At 34.1% G+C, this 26,176-nt stretch overlaps 1 protein-coding gene across 3 annotated transcripts in view; it reads left to right on the top strand.

Annotated features, from left to right (window-relative positions):
* trc (Serine/threonine-protein kinase tricornered) overlaps positions 1 to 26,176 on the top strand; it is a 427,668-nt gene that overhangs the window by 139,165 nt on the left and 262,327 nt on the right. Inside the window, exon 1 of one of the 3 annotated variants that reach the window (XM_072540411.1) lies at positions 5,858 to 6,229. The exons of the other annotated variants lie outside the window; for them this stretch is intronic. Coding sequence (XP_072396512.1) covers positions 6,130 to 6,229 — 100 coding nt within the window. The 5' untranslated portion in view covers positions 5,858 to 6,129. Of the gene's footprint in view, positions 1 to 5,857; positions 6,230 to 26,176 lie in introns of those variants that run through there. 3 annotated transcript variants of the gene reach the window in all.

Raw genomic sequence — 26,176 nt, 5'->3', positions numbered from 1 at the left:
TCGCTAAATGAAAAAGTCTAACGGCTGATACTATTTCATGCTATTCTTAAAAATAAATTAACAAAAACAGAACTATTACCATTAACCCAATATTATTTTTGGATGTACGGAACTGCACTCTAGGCAATTAAGTTTTCAAATAAACTTACGAGCGTATCAAAGTTCAATAATGATTACAGTACGGTCGTTGAAGTCACTACATAAATAGAGAGATGCTTACTCGTCGGTAATTGTCCGCAAGTGCCATATGTTATACGGTTCGAGAGAAGAAACAGAACCAAGTTAACGGTTATATAAAAAGAAAAAAAAAAAACATTTCATCCTCCGCTGCCTTCATGATGACCTTATGTTGAACAATGGTTATTACATACGTTTAATTCCACTCATATAGTCATGAAATTCACTAAGGCACAAAACATAACATTTAATCACTAGGTACTCGGAAAAAACGGTTTTAAGAATTGAATGTGAAGGCGTAAACGTAACTTGGAATTGTGTAACTTCTACCAACACCTACATCCTACAGTAAAGACAGTCTTCCAGTAATCAAGTTAAAAGATTTATAGGACATAAAACTTAGTACGGGTGCTTCTTTTGTGATTGGTTAAAAAATACAATGGGATAAACCAGCATTAATGTGTTAAATGGATTGGAAAAAGCGTTTTCGAATCATACATGCTAAGCAAACGTCATACAATGCAATTTAAACCATATCTATAAAGTGGAGTTGGTAAACAAAAGTTGGTACCTTTTGACGAAAAAACACACTGCTACATATAAGATGTATTGTATTTCCCATTTCATTGCATTCTTTGTTCTAGGTAAATCCTGTTCTATCTCATGTGCATAATGTCCGTTAACATGCTCTGTGATTACTTATGACCCTGTAGTTTAAGAGTACATGTGTAGATGTTTCATTCTCACCTTCAGTCGAAAACGGCCTGTAAATATTCCTGTTAAAACATGTAGTCTTCCCAATGTTTGGATCTATGCGATGTCCTTCTCTATTACAAATTTACTTTTAGTTCATTTAATTTATCCAAGTGTTCCCATACCATTTTGAAGCTGATCACATGTGATATAAGTGCTTTTATGGTTGTTTGACTATCGGGACAGTATGACAATCTTTAGCCTCTGATTTTTTTTTGTCAAGTTTCACTGGACGCCTCTTTCAGATCTATAGCGTGAGTTTCCGCTTGTAAAATATGTGGCAGTTTGCCCAAGATTCCTGAGTGTTTAGTTGGAATGTAGTGGAACATGAATGGTTATAATAAAAAACACAGTATTTGAAGTAAAGATGATATGATCATTATAACCGATAATAAGGATGATATACAAAGACTAGTAAAACAATTTATTCGTGCAAATATATAAAATGATGAGAGTTAAAAGAAAAGGATAGTTTCTCATTTTGAAAAAGGTGGGAAGATGAAGTGGCAGCGGACGCGCAAAATTTGCTAGACGTAAGAACCTGGAGAAGATCGGCGCCGGACCTGCAAAGTTGGAACAAATTCATACAACAAATGCTGTTAAGGGTGGCATATACATGTAGAACAATGTCTGCTGAGTTATCAGCGGATGTGGTTCGATGCACGTACTTGTGAAGGAAAGAGGAAGAGTATAAGAGAGAAGAAATGAAGACATAGCAAGAGAACGTTTAAAAGAAGAAGAGAGATAAAGGTCCATTGCAAGTGATAAATTCTTCTTCTTTTTATTTTTATGTAGACATGACTCTGTGTGTTTTTCAATGTGCCTCCAGTAAATTGTCGTTCTATCGTTTTCGTGGTCTTCCTACTGATCGTCTTCCTATTGGTGAACCGTCCCTCTCCGTCTTTACTACTCTATTTGTTGTCATTCGGTTTATGTCATCGTTCCATTCTACTCTTCTATTTCTTACCCAGTCGTTGATGTTCTCCTGAAGAGTTTTCATCTCTGGTGTTTCTAGAATTGCCAGGTCGTGTCCTCTCTGTGCCAGGTCGTGTTCCTGCCTCGTCTGTCATTATTGGCCTGATGACTGTTTTGTAAATTCTGTAAATTTTCATTTCTTTCCCGATATTTTTATTTCTCCATGTTGTTATTGATATTATAGGCAACTTGCGGCTCTGTTTGCTCTATTCACTTGATCTTCCACTTCTGTTTCGACAAATGCTTGTACTGTGAAATATCGGAAACTATCTCACACTCTGTTGGTATGCTATAAATGGATAGCTGAGAAGAGCCTGTTTGAGAGGGAGCTAGGAAGTAGGGTGCAATCAGTCACGAAACTGGTGGGGGAGTTGCATTGGTCGTCAAATCGGAGGGCAGCAGTTCATAGATATTTAAAGAGGTGATGAACTTTTGAGAGAAAGGAACAGGAAGAAAGGCGACCCGAAGGGAGGCAGACGGTCTAGGTAAAGAAAGAAGATAAGGTAAAGTGAGAGGTGGCTAGATTGAACATGAACAGGGAGGAACATAGGGAGAGAAGGATTAAGCTGTCGCGGTGAGAAAGTGCGAGAATGTTTGGGAATTATGCATGGATGAGAGATTGGGTAAATGCCGTGCCGACGTTGAGCGCCAATGAGGGCGGTAGGACTGGTAATTCATGGTTGAGCAGGGTGTTTTTTAGCAGATTGGCATTGACGGCGATGGTATCTGAACAATCCCTGCATGCGATCTGTGATATCGTGGCCACGCAGAATGAATCCTGCATAACTGAGGCTGCTCACCTTCTAGGACCGAGATATGTTTCGAACATTTTGATCACCCCTCCTCATAAAAGACGAAAAAAGGCCATCATAGTGGGGCCATCCAAAAGTCTTACATCATCATCATCATCATCATGCAACCTCTTCTGTCCACTGCTGGAAATAGGTCTCTCCCATTTTTCGCCACTCTTCACGGTTCTGTGCTTCTTGTTGCCATTTCTTGGATATTCGTCCAATGTCGTCCATCCGGCGTGTTGGTGGTCGTCCTCTGCTGCGTTTGTCTTCTCTTGGGCGCCAGTCAATTAGTTTTCTGGTCCATCTTGTGTCTTTCAGTCTCGCTATGTGACCTGCCCAATTCCGTTTTAGCTTGGCTATACGTTCGACGACATTGCTGTCGTCGAAAAGTCTTACAGCCCTGTCCTAAACCGTAGAATATGCTCACTGGTTGTCAGTATGCTTACCGGCCACTGTAGACTCAGGCGGCATCTACGCTTAGATTGGCGGATGACTCACGGTGCCGTCTATATGACGATAAGGAGGAGGTCTGGTCTTTCAGAGGTGGCAGTGTATGTGTTCGGTTTTTATGCAACCTAGCCAAATGAAGGAGTTACTCCTAAATAGACTTGTGGCTTTCTGTAAGGCCACAAGGTTACTTAAGGATTAGACGTTCGGAATGGCAGAGGGAGCTTATATTTGGAGCCCCTGCCGATTTTAACAAAATAGCCTGGGCCACAGAAACACCGAAGACCAGGTCCTTTTATTTATCATTTTTTGTTTCGGGAAACTTCTAGTATTAATTGAATTAATTTATGTTTTACATATTTTTTATTTTTATATTTATTTAAAGGCTGCAACCTTTTAGCTATTAGATTATAAACGATATTTGTCCGTTTATATATTTTTATTTCTTAGATTTCTTAAAGACTTAATAAATACATTTTTTGAGATTTACTATTTTACTTAGATAATTTTATCTTATTGACGATATAACTTTTTTGCTTCATTTTGTTGACGATATAACTTTTTTTACAGCGTATAGATAAATATGTCGATTTTTATAATTTGCTGTGATAATTATTTGACGTGTTTTTCTGATGCCTTGGAGCGAAATGTCGATCTAATGTTTAGTTAATTTAATTTTGAGTTCCTTATAAGTTTCCGTTAAAACTTATTGGCGCCTATTTTATTTTGCAGTTTAGCTGTATTTCATATTTTTCTCCTGTCAAATGGTTACCTAATTATTATCTACCTTTTATTTATCTATCTCTCTTTGATCTGTTATTTCTGTATTAATTTATGTCCTTACCCACCTCCAATGAAGCTCTCGAAATAAACAACGTGGTCCTCGTTAAGTCTTAGTGAACGATCAGCTTTTTTATCAACTACTTTTGTTAGCTTTTTCGTTACAATGTCATCTAATTGAATTGTCAATATGAAAGAGTCAGATAAAATTAAATTATTAGAATAATTGAGAACGATTTCCGAAATGGAAATCGAAACGGCAAATAAACTTATTTTAAAGTAAAATTGTGGCTTATTCCCAGTAAAAATAGTAAATTGTATTCATACCACAAGAAAATAGCTTCAGAACAATATTAGTGTTGATGCTTGTAATGTTTTCAAGCTATAACGTTTATAAAATTACGGCAGTATTGTATATATAACTGCAAGAACCATATCTCTTATCTCAGATGCCAGCAAAATAATGCTATACATAACCAATGAGAGACTGAAAACTTTCCTACAACGAGAAATACCCCAAGACCAAACTGGATTTACCGAAGGTAGAGGTACTGGAGAACACCTTCTCAACATAAGACAAATAATAGAAAAATCTAGGGAGTTCAATATCCCACTATAAATTTATTTTATTGATTATCGCAAAGCGTTCGACAGGGTCAAATGGCATCACTTATGGCAGATACTGAAAGAATTAGGGGTACCACAGCACTTAATTTCGCTTATAACTGAACTATACGAACACACTACTGGAACAGTTAAAGTGCTTGACACTTTAACTGTTCTTATACGACTGGTTGAAAACGAAAGTCAAATATTTGGTCTGCAGTTAAACATATCAAAGACAAAGATCATGATAGTGGATAGACTACATAACAATCATTCACACATAACCACGATTGATCGGTTTGAGCTCATATTTATATCTGGGATCATTGATCACAAACACAGGGTCACTACAGGAGGAAATAAAACGTAGATGTGATCCAACAAAAGTCGCCGTACTAAAGATGGCCAAGATATGGAATGACTCTAAAATTTCACGAACTTTAAAAATGAGGTTGACCAACTGCTTAATATTCCCAGTACTGACATAAGGATGTGAATCTTGGACCCTACGGCAAGCGGAGAGAAGAAAGATAGACGCCACTGAAATGTTTTGTTGAAGAATGTTACGAATTCCGTGGACCGACCATAGGACAAATATTTCAATTTTAAATGAGCTAAGTCAGCAAAGGGCTATCCAGCAAAGTCCATCTCCAACAATTAAAATACTTTGGACATGTTATGAGAGCAGACACAGAAAACATGGAAAGACTTATTATCCAAGGAAAGGTATAAGATCGAAGATCACGAGGATGATCTCCAACAAGATTTATCGATCAAATACAACAATATCAACAAGCATATGCAAAAGACCTATGCATGAGTTAAAAGAAATGACCAGAGACAGAGATCGTTGGAGGAGGACAATACACAACATCACGATGACCACTACCCTCCCCCGGGCGGTCAGGATTGAAGAGAAGAGAATACTGATGTAATGGTAAATGTTGTCATTATTCCCTACTTCACTTGATATACATACATTCTACGATTTTTATTATAATACTCAGTGTTATAATATTATTCAACAACCGAAATTTAATACTAAACATATAAAATTCATAAATACATTGCTTTAATCTTTGTTACATATTTTATGGGTTTAGTTTTATTTTTATTTATATAGCTAAGTTTTTAATACGAACTACGACGAGCCTGTATAGCTATACATAAATAATAATATCGGCAGTGCGTTGTTCATTGTGCTCAATTAAAACAAATATAGTCAAGCCAGTACCTTAATTGGTTGTAGATATGAAATAGAATAAGTTAGCACATCCGCGATAATTTTCGGTCCTTTAGTTGAAATTCGCGCTTCGCTGGTGTGTGATACTACTAGAAACGTTTATATTCCTCGTGACATTATTTCCATCGATTTCCGTCACGAAAAACAAACTGTTTGTGGGAAAAATGTTTAGTAGCGGTATTAAATCAATTTCGTGCACTTGACCTGGAAAAATCATTGGGTCCTGTTAGTGTAGATATTGTTCGTATGTGCATCGTGTTGGTCGGTGTCTTAGGAGTTTAACTGTAGTTAGTTTGACTGATTAAATCAAGTGTACAAAAAATGTGGTAAATTAAATTTTTGTGAACAATCCAGATGGTCAATTATTTGTTTCCATGCATGGATTGTTTGTTTATCAGTGACATGTGGTACCCCTGTAAAGTCTTTTTGCAGGCTGTGTCCCATAAGGAACAAGGTATAATGTATATGAAATTTTACTTATACATACTATATAATTTTTCAATTGCTAGTTAATATATAAATACTTGTTTAGTATATATATTATTAATATAAATATATAGATACTTTCCGATAGAAACAAGGTATGTCAAATTTTGAAAACGATTTTAAATCTGCGTTCTGAAACACAATAGGTAGATACCGTATTTTTTAAAGAACAAGGTGCATTGAGTATTACAGTTGACCGTTCACAATAATATGTTTTTTTTATTATCTACAAAGCCACATACTGAATTTTATTTCTTCTATCCAAAATTACATCTCTATTCTAACTAACTGTTTGTCCGTTTTCCATTTGAAGTAAAATTAACCAATTGTATGGTAACGGTAGAATAAAAAACAATGTCATGTATGGGTTGTTTATTAATCTATGACATGTGGAATCTTTTATATCATCGTTTTCTATCTCAACCATAAAGAATAACGTGTGTTTGATTATTTTAGAAGAGATTTTTAATTGTATATCGTACTAATGAATACTAGTCGTACGATTAATGACTGTCTTATAAAAAGAATCCACATACAATTTTGATATTATAGAATTTTGGTTTTAAATATAATACATAAACGTATATATATATATATATATATATATATATATATATATATATATATATATATATATATATATATATGTATGTATATATATCGAGAAAAGGAGTACGACCGTCAATCCAATATCAGCATCATCAGTTCATCTAAAAAGAACAATATGGAAAAACCACACAAGCATGTAACAACTTTTCCATGCTTGTGTGGTTTTTTCATATTGTTCTTTTTAGATGAACTGATGATGCTTTCTGATTAAGAAAGCGAAACGTCTTCAATAAATAGATGAAGTAGCCATCAACTTTGTCTTTTTTCTCCACCTTTTGACCGAAAAAACCCACCACTCTTCTGAGTGATCCTTAATTTATATGTATATATATATATATATATATATATATATATATATATATATATATATATATATATATATATATATATATATATATATTAATATACTGATTCCTATTTAAATTCGAAGTATATTATATTATATAGAGTGCACGAGAGGTTTTGTAGGCCTAGGACAAAAAGTTAGATCAAAAGAGGCAAAATGTATATCATTTTTTTTAGTTTAAATTTTTTCATCAAAGTTTTTGACAATACCTCATCATTTTCTTCACTCTGCTTCTACGAGCCCCTTCCCATATCAGTTGGCCCAACGTTAGATTGATAAGAAAATTAAATTTTAGAGAACAAAAATAAAAGCGCAGCGTAAATTTTAGAAGTTTTAATGCATCGAACAACCTTTTTGAATTTCCTAGTTATAGCAAATATTTTATAACGTAATGAAAACTATTGATTAAATAGAATAATAATACGTTTAAAAAGGGCATAGGACATAAATGTAATATTAACAAAAAAAATGTGAAAGTTTACCACTAAGTTACATCCCCTTTATTTTTAATGACATCCACAATTCTTCGACGCATAGTTTTTACCAAGTTCTGACAAAATTTTAATGTAAACGAATCCCATATTTCTTGCAATTTTTCCTTCAATTCGTTGACGGACCTGGCAGGATGTTTTCTCAAAGCTTTTTTCATTTCGTGCCACAAAGTCTCTATCTGGGACAAGTCGGGACTGTTAGAAACTCATTACAGAAGTAGTATGCCATGGTCTTCAATCCATTGTAAACTCTTTTTTGAGGTATGACAACCTGCGCCGTTCTGTTGGAAGACAAAATCTTCCGCTGATGTTAAACGGTGTTCCATAATCGGTAAAAGAGATTCTTCTAAAATATTCAAATATTGTCAGTGTTTACAATCCTATCGATAAAATGTAACGTTCTCATACCTTTAGACGACATGCTGCTCCATATCATGACATATGCAGGAAATTTGACTTTTCTCTTCAGACAGTCGGGATGGGAAGCTTCATTTTTCCTGCGAATGACACGGCTCCTACTGTCTCCAACACATACTTCAAATCTGGACTCATCACTCCATTGTATTGAATCCCATTGCGACTGAGTCCAATATTTATGCTCTTTTGACCATCTTAGTCTATTTTTCTTTTGTTGAAATGTTAAAAGTGGCTTTTCTGAAGCCTAAAATAAAATGAAATTTATTAAAAACAATTCGTAATAATTTTTTCAACTATAAAACTTACTTTGTAAGTACGTACCAAATCCTAATTTGTGGGCCTCTCGGTGACATGTTGATCTAGAAACGTGTCTTCCAAGAACCTCACTCCATAAAACGTTTAACTCCATATAATTTGTTCGTCGATTTTTCAGTATAATGCATCTTAATGCCATTCGGTCTGCTTCGGTTATTTTACTTTTTCGTACATCTAGGTTTTGGGACGACCGAACCTGTAGCTGACTATATTTCTTAGACTATAGCGTGACAATTGTAACATATTCGCGATTTTCGAATTGGATTTTCCAAAATTAAAAAATCTAATAATGATTGAACCAATTTTCTCATCGATAACTTTACCTCGACCCATTGTACAATCCACAAACGGCAAAAATCTTCACAATACTACAAAATACATTTGACATTAACTGACAATATTATTGGTTTGATGTCATTTTTCCATAACTACCTACGGATTTAACGTAATTATGAAAAAATCAACGTATGTTGACATAAGTGAATGCATAGCCAGGGTTTAGTGAATTTTTTTATTGTTGAAAATAAATAAAAAATCATAAGCGTGATACTTTTAATAAATATTTAAAAAAATGCCATATATTAATTAATATGGGAACTTATAAAAACATGCAGAGTATAATTTATTTATGGAAATCGACTGCAAATTCCATAGGTGGACCAACTGATACGAGAATGGGCTCGTATTCTCCAGTCCAAGACACCTGGTCATTCCCAAACTTTTTTAGTCATCGGTCTTCTTCTTCTACTTGCTATGGGCTTAGGTCCTAGCATTATAAATCTATTGTAATTTCAACTCTCCATTCGTTTTTCTGGATAATCAAATTAAAAGTAAATTGTATCTAAATTGAAGAACAAAAAGTATGTATTTGGTAATTTTAGATAAGATCAAACATTTTTCAGCAAGGCAGCTAGCACTGGTTAAATTTTTTTCAAAAAAATAGTCAATATCAAAGAGATTTGCATGTACCATTTTTTAAGACATCAATATCACAGTGAGATATTTCTTCTTCTTCTTTTGGCATCATAACCCTGGATGGGTCTTTGCCTGTCTGGCTATGTCCTTCCATTCAGATCTCTCTTGTGCCCTTCTTCTCCATTGTCTTATGTTCATTGTTTTCAGGTCGTCTTCCACGTCATCCAACCATCTCGTTCTGGGCCTTCCTTTTTTTCGCCTTCCTATGGGCTTCCATTGTAACATTTTCTTTGTTGATTTTGCATCGTTTTGTCTCTGCACATGTCCCAGCCATGACAGTCTTTGACTTTTCACAAATCTTACAATGTCATAACCTTCATTTAACTCATTAACCTCGTCGTTTCTCCTGATTCTCCATGTGCCATCTTCCTCTTGTACCGGGCCATATACTTTCCTCAGTATTTTTCTCTCGAATGTCCTGAGTTGGGCTTCATCTTTTTTCGTCATTACCCAAGTTTCACATCCATAGGTTACTACGGGTCTAATCAGTGTTCTGTAGATAGTAATTTTGGTTCTTTTGTCTAATAATTTCGATGTCATCAATCTTTTATTAGCATAGTATGTACGATTCCCGCTGGAAATACGTGCATTAATTTCGCTACTTACGGAGTTATTCTGATTGATTTCTGTGCCGAGATATGTAAAGGCATCCACTCGTTCGAGAGTATAGTTGTCTATTGTGATATTATTTTCATTGTCAGTTATTCTTTTGACTGTCATATACTTCGTTTTTGCTTTGTTTATTTTGAGACCTCTTCCAGCATTTTGTCTCTTTTCACACTATCAAAAGCTTGTTTAAAGTCTATATACATATTATATAGGTCTATGTCGTATTCATAAGCTTTTTCTTGTATCGTTCTTAGTATGAATATGTTATCTGTAGTGGCTCTATTTGGTCTGAATCCATTTTGATAATCACCAATTATATTTTCAGTGAGATATTTAGTTCATTCAATAATCATTTGATGATGAGGAATTACAAAATGAGTGTTACTAATTATGGTACAGCACAGAATACGTCGCAATGAAAAAAATCAACGCTAAGAAATTTAAATATTTTAAATTTCTTGTAATTGGATTCAACAGTAAAAGTCGTATAAATAAAGTTCTTATATTCCATTGTTTACCTGCTCCAAAAAAAGGTTCAGTGGTTTTAACTGATTTTTTTGATAATTTGCAAGCCTTCGGCTTCGTGCTGTTACTAAGGAACAAGCTTTCGATTGTCATGAAATTATCTCGTCTGTTATCAATGTCCTAGGGATATTACTACTGATAATAAAAAGACAGTTGTTCAATTAAAATGCTGGAAAACTGTATTAATATTAAAACATGTTTATCCTAACTCAAAAGTTTATTGATAGTCCAGTCGTCAGATATTTGACCCCTAAAATTTGACCGGCGATTTTGAATGGGTTACGGGCGCTAAATCGATGTTGAATAAAATTTGTATCAATTCGACGGTAAAAATTCGATATCTTTTGATCAGAGTGTCCTATCGACAAAAATCAAAATGCTTTTAGAGGTGAAGAGTGCAGCTTTCGTATATAATTTTTGTGTTTTGCGCGTCACTTGAAATGCCTCATAGAAGACGGTTTTAGGCGGAATTTGTAGCAGAAGTTATGTGCTTTTGAAAAACGACTAATGTGATTAAAAAATAGCGGTTTTAAACGTTTTAGATCGTTTATAATGTAAATGTTAAAATTCAGCCTTTTTTAAGCATATTTCAAATGCCTCACATTGGTTTCCAAAACTAAAAACTAAAATTTCAGGATATAAGTTTTGAATACATAGAATTTTGAACAAATAGAAAACGTGGAAGAGAAGACACATAAACAGATACAAGAGGGAATAGAAAAGGTGGAATGGAAACTGGGGAGAGCCTTGCAAGGAGATAAGGAAGAAACGAAGGTGGACGAAATGGGGAATAGAAAATGTGCACGAGAAACACGAGAAAAGGTCATCTAAAATTATAGCGACATCAAATTACAATTTGACGGAGATGTAAGAAAGCAGCATCCAGTGTCGTTCATTAAAATAATTAATAATAAACTCCAAAACTCCGGAAATTTTGATTATTGCAAGGAAGCAATAAGAAATTATTTAACGAATGGAACATCGCTTTTGTTCGAAAGCAAGGAAAGTACATTAGTCTCGTGGATGAATTTTGAGACGATATTTTTTAAGTATTTTTGGGAGAAAACAAAACAGTAATGTTAATAAGTTAATAATGAATTACAGAATGGAAAATTCGAGGAAAGAACTATCCGAAGAGAGACACGCTTTTCAAATTTTCAATAATGCACAACATCTAGAGTATAATTACCAGTTGGTGGATTTGATAACGCGTAATTTTGATGAAAGCATTGAGGACCACGTGACGCTACAAAACTACCATGATATAGACAGTTTATGCCAATTTTTACAAGTACGGGAAGCAAGTAGAAAAGAGAAAAAGGAGCTGAGAAGTCACGAAAGGAATCTAACAACACAACATACGCATAGATTCCAAAACAAAACCAATTTAATAGACTTCAAGGACAGTTTAATAATAATTTTGGACAGAATAGAATCACAGCAAACCCGGAATTTTTTGTCATCCACGCGAATATTTATCAAATTAGCGGAAAATAAAGTAGAACCTCAAAAGTTGAATTTAATTTTCGTTGATGGTTTTATTAAAGGTAAAAAGGTACAGCTACTCATTGATATGGGATCAGAAATTTTGTTGATAAATAAACGATTAGTTGTTGAATTGAATTTATATCAGTTTATATATAAAATTCCGAGGGTAACCCTTGTGGGCGCTAATAATCAGAAATTAACGGTAATTAATCAGGGCATAGGAGATAAAGTTAAATTTGAAAATAATTACTGTTTTATGCACTTTTTTGTGATTGACAATATGAAATATGATAAGGTTGTGGGAGCAGACGAATTGGAGGATAAAAAGGCTAACATACATTTTACAAAAAATTTGTGCAAATTGACAGGGATGCGGTTAGGATAAAAGGAAAATTTGCTAATGAAAATGAAGACAACAGAACGAAAGAAGGAGTGAATCTAGTAATGGTGCAGGAATTTGAAAATGAGATGAGTGTGTCATCGATGAAGATTAACACGAATGGAAAGCCTCAAGAGTATGAAAATGAGCGAACAGAAGAAGTAGAAGAGATAATTAATTTAGAGAAAGTCGAACAGGAGATTTGGGAAGAAGAGAGAAAATTTTGAAAGCGAATATGTAAGTCAAGAGATAGAAGAAGTGCTTATTTTTGATGAGATACAAGAGAATTATTATGAAGTAAATGTATATGATTAGGACGAGAAAAAAGAGACAGAAAGATAGTCTTGTATTTATGTTATTAATTTACTGCGTTATCACAAACACCAATAAAGTAATTAGTTTCTTACAATCTTAATTTCTTAGTTTTTTCGTGTGTGTTAGCTCATTTTGCGGGATTTCATGTTTCAGAACATTTCAAAATACCTACTTAAAATATAGCACAGTTAGGCAAAAGGGGTTTAACTTTGAATGATCCTGTTTTTCAGTTATATTACATTCCGGAGAAATAACTATCCTGTATATGTTACAAAAGTAATAAAAAGGGCGTAAACGTGTTCTAGATTATCTTATTTTCTTTAAATTGTCGTTTAAAAAAAGCAGTAATTTGTAACTAACAAGTTAGGTTATGTTTTTTTTATGTATATTTGTATTTGAATTATTGTATGGAAGTGACTAAGCTAACAGACAAAATTTTAGTCCACACCCACGTCAAATACCGTTTTTTTCTACAGATGACTCGATACTACTAGTCAATAACATAATTATTGTATATTATTTGATATCCAGGGTGTTCGCAAAACATTTTTAGCAGAAGAAAACTGCAATTTATGGTATAACGTTGCTAATAAAAATTTACATTAAATAGATGTTGGTCCACAGTTAACCCTTAATAATTTTTGGTTTACAATTTTTTGTCTTTTTGTAAAACAAAGTTTAGGAAATAAAGAAAATGCGAAAATCTAAAACAGATTAAAGTCTTTCTTAATACCTTTATGACATATTATGTATAAGGTTAAAACTCGTTCTTTCTTAGATATGTAAAACAAATCTGAATAGGTATTAATTAACGACATATCACCCTCTGCCTTACCAACGTTGATCTCTTCCTCTTGTACTTTTAGTAAGAATCACGGTGTAAGCCACATGATTATATACGACTTTTACAAACAGAATATTATCATAATTTTATGGATTAAGAGCCTATAAAATATTAAAAATATGTAATTATCTGTCAAAGTTAATGCTCATTTGTGATACTTGTCACAAATATGATAGTGCTGATATGGGTCCTTTTTTTCTCGTACTGCAGCAAACTGACTATTGTACATTGTGTGTATTGTAGTGTGTGTGTTGAGAAAATGCCTTGTTGCTAAGTAAAGTTGGCTTCACTGCGTCACCAAGATAGTCGCTGGTATGGGTCTAAAATAGGAATTATTTCACAAGCAATATTGAAATATCATTGAATCATCGGTTATACAAGTCAGAAGCGGCGTACAGATTAGGATTTAAGCAATTTAGTATTAAAAATTAGCTTAATTGATATTTTATGCACTGCAACATATTTCATGTGAAACATTACAAAGTAGACTACACTCCTGTATACGCAGTACGCCTAAATAAATACATAATGACAACTTTTTATTCAGCTTTTGGCCCTGACACCTACAACCAACCGATACTAACAATTAATATTATTTTATGCAGTATGTATTGTTTTTACTAATTATTGCGACACTAGATAAAATATAATTGATGTTATTATGTTTGTACTTTTAATATAATATTGTAGCATATATTGAATCTTATTGTCAAAATGTAATAAAATGATGCAACTTGTAGTGAAATATGGAAAACAATGTGGTTATAACCACGGTATAATATTTGAGCATGTCAATATTGACAATCTTTGATCTATGTAGAAGATAATGAAGTATAAAGACTAAATTTTTTTATGTAGACGATAAAGACTAAAAAAATTTTTTAGGAACAAAGAAAATTTAAATATATTTGAAAATATTTCAGATTATTGTACAATATTCTTTTTATAATTTCTTAATATTGTTCTGAGGCTATCTTCATGACATCTTAATGTAATTACTATTTTTATTGGGAATAAGTCGCAATTTAAGTTTAAAATAAGTTTATGTTTGAGGTTTCGATTTCCACGGAAATCGTTCTCAAAATACAAAACATTAATAAATTAAACAAGTTTTGTTTTTGTTAATCGGTGAAAAATTCTTCTAATAATTTAATTTGATCTAACTCATTCATATTGACAATTCAGACATATATTATACATTCTAAAGTAGACGACTTTAAAATGATATTGCCAATATTGGTGAGTTGCGTTACTGGGACGACTTTAATAAAAGATAGTTCATCCGATTATATCAACTTAACTTTAACTTAAGAATACCCTTGAGAAAAATCAAAAATTATCATAAAAATTTTTTGGTGTTTTTAGTTTTTTAGTTTTTTTTAGTATAAAAGAGATGAACTGACAGGAGAGCGTAGAAGGATTGCTGCATTGCTGAATTGATGACTCTGTATAGTACTGAAAACATCGTCAGACATATGAAAGCTAACCTGATAAAATAGGCAGGTCATGTGATAAGATCAGAGGAAGACAATGTGCTAAAGACAGTGTTTTTGAGAGACCAGACGGTAGAAGATCAGTAGGCTGTCCCAGAAAGAGATGGAAGGATGATGTTGATTTATATAGGATTAGGGTACAACAATGGGAAATTGAAGTGCAAGATCGTAGAAGATAGGGGGCTGTAGTGGATACCACGAAGACTCACCCTGAGTTATAAAGCTAGTCAAGAAGAAGAAGAAGACAGTTTTTTAATCACCAATTTTTATAAAAAATAAAACTTTCAATTTAATTTTTTGTTGATACATAATGGAGATCTTATATACTAAGCAATTTTAATTGTGGTGCATTCTAAAATAAATTATTCATTATTGACGGTTGCATAATTATGTTGTGTGTTTATGTCCCTTAAGTCGGGGTGGGTGAGAATCAAAGAAAAGCTTTCTACGACCGATTAGCAGACATACTTAGAGATATGCCATCATAGAAGGGAGTCAGTGTGAGGTGATTTTAATGCACTTGTGACCCAATCCAAGAGAGGATACGAAATAACACTAGGGAGACTAGGCTTTGGAACTAGAAATGAAGCTGGAGATCTTCTTCATCTTTATAAGCAATTCTGCTTGTTCATTGGCAGATTAATACCTCTAGGGAAGGTTATCACTCCATCTTTTCCGCGGTCGTCTGATACTTCTTCTGCCGATTGGTGACTTATCTCTTACTATTTTGACGACACGGGTCTTCCCCATTTTGCTTATTTGGTTATTCCATTCTTTTTTCTATTTAGCGTTCATTCGTTTACTGTACGTTACATTTTCTTCTAATGTCTTCACTTGTCTTCAAAGTTGAGATGATATGCTAAAATCAACAACAGCATTAGATATGGCGATTGTTAACATAAAGTCAACTTATTACACACAAAAATGGACAAAATTACTCCCAAATAATTAAATATAAATTAATAAACTTTTATGACATGAAAAGATATACATGAATGTAAGGACTGCAAGGTAAGTGGGACTGTAAGCCAATAGCATAAGTTGCTGGTGCTAGACATCGAAGTAAATAAGCGAAACTAAACCAAACTATCGGAGAGTACTACAAAAAACAAATCGTGGATGTTAAAAAGAAAAAAAGTCTGTTCAACGCAAAAATGTTGGAAAAATGTGCTGGGTAGTGCTGCTTTGTAGGAATATGGGCAGTATTATTAGAGATGCTGATAGTGAAATACTTGGAAAAAACCTCAGGAAAGAAGTTTGAGAATGAAGAAACAAGGTTCAAGAAAAAATAAAATAAAAGAGAAAATTATTTAAACAGTGGCAACCATATAGCTCTAACACTGATATTTAAATCTATACGATCAACTTATACAAGGGAATATTAGACAAAGACATGTAAAACAGCTAAACATAGAACAAACAACGTAAAGATTTTAGATGTATTCGAGATGAAAATAATAAAATACTAGTTCACGACAAGGATGTCAAAAAGCGACATAAAAAGTAATTTGACGGTTTATCAAATGAATAATTTCAAAATAACAAACGAGGAATCTGTTCAAGCACTTCAAAAAAATAAAGAAAGGTAAAGCAGTTTGAGCGGATGATATTCCTAGGGAAGTGTGGATAGCTTTAGGAGAGACAGGATCAAGTTGATTCACAGGTTTATTTAATAGAATTATGGAAGTGGAACAAATACTAGACGAATGGAGAAACACTACAGTAGTACCTGTTTACAAAAAAAAATGGGAAACCGAAATATCCAATAATCAGTTTGGTTTTGTACAGGGCAGATCAACAATATATGCGATTTTAATTATAAGGAAGCTGATGGAAAAATACATGAATGAAGAAACAAATGCTCATATGGTATTTATTGATCTTGAGAAAGCGTATCATAGAATTCCTCGAGAGTGGTGGGCGCTCAGTAAGGAAGGAGTTTCCGGTAAATATGTGAAAATTGTGAAAGACATATATGAGGTAGTAACAACTAGTGTTAGGAAAGGTTTGAGAGAGACTGATAACAATGTGAAAGTAGGAGTACATCAGAGGTCGTTGCTTAGTCCTTATATATTCTCATTAATATTAGATCAATTAATAGCAAAACTACAGTGAATACGTCGGAAATACTGAAAGAATTTAGAACAAAAATTGGAATAGTGGTGACAAGCTTTTGAGGAAAAAGGTTTGAAACTTATCAGGACAAAAACAGAGTATTTGGAACGTGCATTTAAAATTGAGTTAATAGAAATAAAATAATTACTTTTGATGGTGAAATGATGGTCAAAAATAATAGTTTAGTACCTAAGATCGGTATTACAGAGTAGTGGGGAAATAGGGAGATGCAGTGGAATTAAGGTGGGTTGGTTGAAGTAGAAAAAAGAGAGTGGTATGTTGAAACTCAAGAGAAAATTTTATAAACCAGCTATGATCTACGAAACTGGGTGATGGGCAGTTAAAAAGAGAGAGAAACAACGAATGCATGTAGCTAAAATTAAAATGTTTAGGTGGATGAGATGAAGTCTAGGGATTGCACTAATTTATGCCAAAATGAGAGAGCGTAGGTTAATGTAGTTCAGGCATCTTAAAAGTTGAGACGTTAATCAGCTAATACGAATAACTGTTGATTTGAAAGATCCTGGGAGAGGTAGGGGAAGAAGACGTAGGGGAGACGCTTAGACAAGATCTGTCGGTAAATTATATAGATATTGGTATGACTGGTATCGGTATAATATAGAGAAATATGGAGAAATATAACTAGGGAAGACGACCCCGCATAGGGATAATGCTACAGCAAGTGTCAGAATGCAGGACACAAAAAGTTAATTTAAAAAAGGAACAAGTCAAAGGTAATGGTGGTAGAATTTTAATGGGGAAATTATACCGTCACTGCTTAGACATTGGACTAATACATAAACATGTCAAAAACATAATTAACCTACAGTAATATTAACAGTATCATTTCAAAACAATCATATTTGCTGTGCAACTGATAAAAGTATAGTAGATTAAAATAATAAAACAATTAATTTAAATTATAAATAAAAAACAATAAAATCGGCTAAGCAATTATTCCTTAGTTGTTTATAATATATTATGATAAGGCATTCGATACCTTTATTGGATAATGTTTTCCCTATATAAAAAGGTATTTACAATTCACATTTTTTCTATTTAAACATTTTCTATTGTTTCAGGTGAGTCAGCTTACGTTAATTGTGCTAATTTGTCTACGAAGGACAGTAAGTAATTTTAATTACAAGATATATTTGTAGTATTAAAACAATACAAAAGTTACTATTAAACGCATAGCAAACGGTCATATATGTAATATTTCCTGAGATCTAAAATTTAATTTAAAATTAGATATTTGTTAGATAAATTTCGTAATGGGCATTAGCTTTTCGAGTATTTTCATTGATTCAATAAATTGCTAAATTAATGATATAAAATAAGTGGAATCCATGTTTCTTTGTGCTAAAAAAAACGTTTAAGGTAATTTTTCCCTAAACTTGAAATTTAAGAATTTATGGCAAGGAGTATAAGAGGGGGGGTAGGGTTTATTTTCAATATTTAAAACATATTTTTATGATTTTTTTTTTGAAAAATTGTTTTATATATATTTATTTATACCTTATATTAGTTCATTGTAGTATAACATTTCAAGAGTATTATCTGAAATTTTGATACAAAAATATTAAAAATTAAGAAAACGAACTAATTTTCCTAGATAAAAAAAAAGTTCCTTTGCTGTGTTCATCGTAACTTATAATTATAAGTGGATCATCCTTTGGCAAAAAACGAAAAATATTTCGTTAGTTTATGAGTTTCGTTAGGCCGCAACGTCGAGATATTGTTTATATATATATATATATATATATATATATATATATATATATATATATATATATATATATATTTAGGGATTCTACAGTATTCACTGCCTTCCCTCGCTCAACCGTTTTCATCTCTCTCTGTTGTTCCATTCTCCATCGTTTAGTCCTCTCTTACTCATGGCGTCGTCTACTTCGTTCCTCCAGGATTTTCGGGGTCGTCCTCTTTTCCTCCTTCCTATGGGGCTCCATTCGGTTATTCTCTTTATCCATCTGCTGTCGCTAGCTCTTCTTACATGTCCATACCACTTTAGTCTTTTTTGTTCTATATATGTTAGTATGTCTGTTTCTATTGATGTTCTTTGCTTTATTTCGTCATTACTTCTCCTATCCATTCTTGTTACTCTGCAGCATCTTCGCAGGCATTCCATCTCTGTTGCTATTATCTTACTGCTGTTTTTCTTGTTTATGATCCAATTTTCGGCCCCATATGTCATAATACTTCGCACTAATGTTTTATAAATATGCGTTTTTGTTTTCATAATTAGGTGTCTATCCCACCATACTGAGTTAAGTTGTCGGATTGCTGTTCTTGTTTGTCCTAATCTTTGTGTAATTTCTTCCTCTGTTGTTGCCTTTTTCGTGATTATAAACCCCAGGTATTTGAATTTATCCTTTCCTTTGATTGTTACGTTGTCATCAATCTGTAGATCTTCTATGTCTTCTTCACTTGTAGATAGGTACTCTGTTTTCGCGAGGTTAATATCTAGGCCAGCCTTGGTATATTCTTCTTGTAGTTTCTTCATCATGTAGCTGAGGTCGTCTTGGTCTTGTGCAATCACTACTTGATCGTCTGCAAAACTTAACGTATATTGTTTATATTGTTTATTTATATTGTTTATTTTATCGTTTTTTTTTCAAATTTTAGAAGTAAAATTAATTATAACAACAAAATTGACAATATCACATTGCGACGTAGTAATTTATCTAAAAGAAGTGTGCCAAATTTGTTCGCTCAAGTAGTTTTTGAGATACAGTGAACACCGACTTGAAAAAAATTATTCCGAGAAAAACGCGTTTAAAAAAGCTTATTTTTTATACTCATACAGTATCGTCTAGTCTAGGCCCATATAGCAACGTGCTTTCTGCTAAAATATGTAGAGCATCTTTTTGCTCCTGCTTTCGACGAACTCTACCTTTTTTTTGTTGCATCTTCACTGCAGCCATTTTATCCGCTCTAGTAATTTGATTGTTATCTGCCGCAAGTGCATAATCATGAGAACTTGTCACTGTAATTATTCTATTTTCTGTGTTCTATATGAGTGCTCACTCGCCTCACTCACCCATCTCACTCACTTGTCTCACTCACTCGTCTCACTCACTCACTCACTTCACTCATTCACGTCTTTCACGCCACTCACTCACCTCACTCACTCACTTCACTGACTCACCTCACCTCACTCACTCACTCACTTACCTCATTCACTGACTCACCTCACCTCACTCACTCACTCACTTACCTCATTCACTTACATAACTCACTTACCTCACTCACTAAGCTCAATCACTTAGCTCACTCACTTAGCTCACTCTCTCAGCTCACAAACTCAGCTCACTCACTCAACTCACTCACTCCTAAATGCCTATAACTCTATGAATTTTACTCATCACTCTGAAATTTTAACTGGATACTCTTGAAGGGTTATACTATCGAATCTTTCTCTCTTCAATCCTAACCCCCCGAAGGGAGTGTAGTGGTCATCGTGATGTCGTGTATTATACGTCTCCAAAGATTTCTGTCTCTGGTCATTTCTTATGCATAAGTCCTCCTCTTGATCTTTGGCCTTCTTCATTTCTTTGGATAATAAATGTTTCCATGATTTCTGTGTCTGCTCTTATAACATGTCAAAAATATTTTAATTGTTGGAGATCGACTTTGCTGAAAAGCCGTTTGCTTACTTTTAGCTTATTTAGAATTGAATTATTTGCCCTGTGGTCCGTCCACGGACACTATCGAATAAAAAAATTTAAAAAACGCAATAATATACCCTACCTTACCAATTCGGGATGTCGTACCTCGAATTGTACACGTTCTGTTTGGGCTATCTTTCCATTATCTTTTTCTCTGTCCACTGAGTCAAATGCTTTATAGAAATCGATAAAATGTTTATAATATAACAGAGAAAAAGAACCACGCGTATCGGCGAATGCAACGACACAAAACAAGACAAACACAAGCAGAATATATGAAAAAGGAAGAAAAAAAATACACAGAAGGAAAAAATAGAAAACACAGAAAGGGAATTTCGTGAACTAGAAGATTGAACAAAACAAAAGGAACTAGAGAATTTTTCCAAAAATTGAACAAGAGTAGAATGGATTTTAAACCAAGATCAGGAATGTGTTATTCAGAAATGAATAGTGAAGCATCCTCACAGAGCAAAAGGAAATATCCACAAGGAATCTACGTTCCTGTATTTGGCTGTATACCATATATTTAAAAAAATTATTAAAATCCTTTGTAAAAGGTATATATTTTTAAAAACCCAAACGGGCTGTGTTAGACAAAACGTTTTCGGAATCCATTATTCCATCATCGGTGTCTAGGAGTACATGAATGTAGCCACTAAATACATGGGTAAAAACCCTTTAACAAATAATTAGTTACATTTGTTTTACAGTCTTCTTCTTCTTCTTCAGTGCCTTATCCGGTCCGGATGTTGGCGATCATCAAGGCTATCATGGTTTTGTTGACTGCTCTGCGAAACAGCTCCGCTGAGGTCATCCCAAACCATTGTCGGAGATTTTTCAACCACGAGATACGACGGCGTCCCGGTATTCTTCTGCCAAATACTTTACCCTGCATAACAAGTTGAAGAATTCGATATTTTTCTTCGTTCCGCATCACGTGGCCGAGGTACTCAAGCTTGCGTTGTTTAATTAAATTAAGCACTTCTTTTTCTTTTGTCATGCGCTGTAGGACCTCAACGTTGGTGACATGGTCCACATAAGATATTTTTAGTATCCTTCTGTATATCCACATTTCGAAGGCTTCGATTCGTTTTTCAGTGGCTTGCGTCAGTGTCCAGGCTTCAACTCCATACAGTAACACTGGAAGAACGTAGCACCTCACTATTCGCATCTTGGTTCCCAAACTAAGATCACTGCAGCACAGCAAGGATCTCAACTTAATAAATGTAGACCGTGCCATTTCAATTCTGGATCTAATCTCTTGAGCGTAGTCCCATTGTACGTTGAGGGTAGTTCCGAGGTAAGTGAATCTGTCGACTCTCTGGATCTCTTCGCTACCCGCCATTAGTGCCCCGGGATCCAAATTTGTACGGCTGACAACCATGAATTTAGTTTTCTTAATATTAAGGTTCAGTCCGTATGTTACGCTCACAGTTCGCACTCGGTCTAGTAAGGCCTGCAGATCGTTTAGGCTGGTTGCTAGTAACACAGTGTCATCGGCGTAGCGGATATTATTGATGTATTCACCGTTCACTCGGATTCCCATGTCTAGGTTTGTGAGGGCTTCATTAAAAATCTCCTCAGAGTATATATTGAAAAGAGTCGGCGATAGCACACATCCTTGTCTTACTCCTCGCAAGATCTTCACTTGGTCGGTCAGCTGGTCTTCGACCTTGACTTGAGCACGCTGGTTCCAGTATAAATTCATGATGATCCGAATGTCCTTCTCATCCAATCCAACTCTTTGTAGTGCGGTGACCATCTTCTGGTGCTGACAACGGTCAAATGCCTTGGCGTAGTCAATAAAACAAATATAGACATCACAACTGACATCGCGGCATCTCTGAAGTAGGACTTGTAAGGTGAAAAGTGCTTCACGTGTACCCATAGAATTGCGGAATCCGAATTGCATTTCACCGACATTTTCTTCGCATTTCTTGTAAATTCTGGCATGTATGATTTTAAGAAAAATTTTAAGTGCATGACTCATAAGACTGATAGTTCGGAAATCTTCGCACGTTTTCGCAGATCGTTTTTTTGGTAGCGTTACAAATGTTGACAATAGCCATTCCTCTGGGATATTACCTGAATCGTATATGACGTTGAACAGTTCAGTTAACTCCTTCGTGCTCACTTCACTCATCACCTTAATAAGTTCAACGGGTATTTCGTCCGGACCTGTAGCCTTACCATTCTTAGACTGTTGCAAAGCAGCCTTTACCTCGCTTTCTAGAATTGACGGCCCTGTCATGCAATTTATTTCCGGAAGGTTGCCGCGGTCGTCCCAGAAAAGTTCTTCGATATATATTTTCCAGGTAACCAACTTCTCATTCACTGTCTTCGCCAGATTACCGTCTTTATTTATGAGGAGGTGTGTGTTTTTCCTCTTGTATTGACCAGTGGCTTCACGAATCCTTCGGTGGATATTTATATGATCGTGTTTCTCTTGCAGCTCCTCGATTATTTTACATTTTTCTTGCATCCATGTCTCCTTGGCTCTTCGTATTTCTTTTTTAATTGTCTGGTTGGTTTCTTGGTATTTCTTCGCGTCCCTGTTTTTCATTAATCTTCTTTGTTCCATCATCTGTAGAATGTCATCAGTCATCCATTCTTTATTTTTTACTCTTTTTTTCTTTCCCAGATGTTCTTTTCCCGCATTCAGCATGACGTCTTTGATATAACTCCATTTTTGTTCTACACTCTGTTCTTGTTGTTGAGCCGTTTCTAGTTTTTGTCTCATTGTATCTCTCACGTTTTGACGAACTACGGGGTCTTTTAGAGTGTCATAATCCAGGTTCTGTTTAGGTTTTACATTATATTTTATAAATTATTAGGATGTTAAAGTTACCGTTGGATTAGGTAACATGGCGACATATGACTCCACGTTGAAGTTGCAAGTCCTGAGACAGTGTGTCTACGAGGACTTTATGGAAGCAACTGAAAAAATATATACCTTTTACAAAGGATTTTAATAAATTTTTTCAAAAGGAAATACTAAAGTAATGGACGGATTTATTTAAGGAAAAATTCAAAGGGAATAGCGATAAATTCGATGACGATATTAAACTGGAAATTGTTCGGGACCAAAGTGAAACAAACCCACCCTCAATAGACGAAGTAAAAGCAGCTGCCAAAAAACTAAAAAAACAGTAAGTCGCCTGGATCAGTCAATATTAGTGCAGAACTGATAAAAGAAGGTGGAAGACACGAATTGCTTCTGATCTTATGGAAAAATAAACAACTTTTACTGGACTGAAATGTCGGAATAATCGTGCCATTACACAAAAAGAGGACCAACTCCACTGTGGAACTTGTCGAGCAATTACGTTTCTAAATACAGCATATAAAATACTGTCCAACATAGTATATGAGCAACTAAGAACGTATGCCGAACAATTAGTTGGGGCATACCAATGTTGTTTATGCAGGTGGAAATCGATAATAGATCAAATCTTTACACTGAGGCACATCCTAGAAAAAACTGGTGAATTTGATATAAACACTCACTACCCCTTAATTGACTTTGAGAGTGGTTATGATAAAATGAATCTAAAATTCCTGATTGAAACACTTACAGAATTTAAGATACCAAAGCAACTGATTACGATTATCAAAGAAACACTTAAAAGTGTAGAGCAGAATTAAAATAAAATCTCCACTAGGGGAGTACTACGCCAAGGAGACGCAGTATTCTGCTTCTTATTTAACATCACCTTAGAAAAAAATATAAGAAAATTTATAACAAAATTGTTTTATTGCCATGTTTATAAACCATTTAATACATTGTAGACCCGCTTCCCGCTCTTCTTACATGCTGTTACTCTGTTTGGGACTGACATTATTAAATTATAAATAAAATGTTGAGACAATATTTGCAATTCATTAGCTTTGTTATATATTGTTATTATAAAGTTTATAGGTTAAAGGTTATAGGAGTCGGTTTAAACGCCTGTAGACTTCTGAACAAACGTGTTCGATGCAATATATGTCCGGAGAACACGATGGCCACTCCGTTCTTTTAATTCCACGATAATGGAATCTCTATCTCTGTTCAGACAAATATTGTACCATCAGACGTATATAAACGGAATGTTGATTCGTCAGAAAAGAGACAATGTCTCCAGTCTTGGAAGTCCCATTAACTATGTTACATCGCACAACGATATCTGTGTGCACGTTATTCTTTCGTCAATCCTGGATGTGTAGCGCATCTTCTTGCTCTTAAATGACATGCATACAACCATCTTTTGACAGTTTGATTAGAAATCACCCTTTCAGTAGCTTGTCTGAAGAAGCTATTCTTGACGCTGTGTATGTCCTGTTTCTACCATAAAATGATCTTGATCATAAGTTGTAGTCCTTTCCTGTGATCCCCCATATTTATACGCTGCAGATTCTGTCTCTAAATAGCGATTCCATGCACTGCTTACAAAACTCCGAGACTCATTAAGTCTCACAGCGATTTCCACTTCCGACAAACCTTCCTATCTCCAACGCACTAGCTGTTTAAGTTGCACATTCTCCAATTGTCAAGCATATTACTAAATTAAATATTTTAACTAAACTAAATTTTATTGGAACAAAAGTAATAAAGTCGCTAAAACCTATACTAGTATATTTTAAACTTGATTTTTATTTACTGAAAAAAAAAAACAAGAATGAATTGGTGTACGATTTTTGTTCAGGTCCGTATCCATTAAAACTAAATCGGAATGGTTTTTAAGACAAAATTACGAAGAATAAAAATGTCCACTTCAGTGCTCCACTGTTGAGCAGTGTATATGAAAGTAAGCAGGTCAAAAGGACGAGTTAGTAGAAAAAAGCTTGCTAACAAAGCATACTTCCCCTTGTCACAGGTGTTTGGATCCAAAGACACCCATAGGGAAGTAAAGTTCAAAATAAACTGCGAGGCCTTTAGGAATATAGCTAAATATTAAATAAACAATAATACAACAATTATACAACTGTATAATTCAATTATCAGTCAAATCAAATTAACTCACTTATCTACATCAACAATTAACACTAGTTATTTGTTTTTTTTTTATTCAAAGAAATAACATTCTATGTAAAGAAAAACGTTCAACAGACGACTTTCTTGAAAATACTTGCTATTTAAAATGAGATTTTCTAAATTAAAAAATGTTTATTAACACATAAGTTATTGCAAATTAAACCCGAAAGTAATCATGTTATTCAATTGTTTATAATTATTAAAATAAAGAATAAAAACATTTAAAACACATTTCATAATGTGAGTTTTTATGTAGTTAATACATTTGCGAAAGATGGTCACACTCGGTCA

This window comes from Diabrotica undecimpunctata, chromosome 8 (assembly GCF_040954645.1).
Source record: "Diabrotica undecimpunctata isolate CICGRU chromosome 8, icDiaUnde3, whole genome shotgun sequence".
Lineage (NCBI taxonomy): Eukaryota > Metazoa > Arthropoda > Insecta > Coleoptera > Chrysomelidae > Diabrotica > Diabrotica undecimpunctata.
This window is presented reverse-complemented; position numbering and strand designations above follow the sequence as displayed.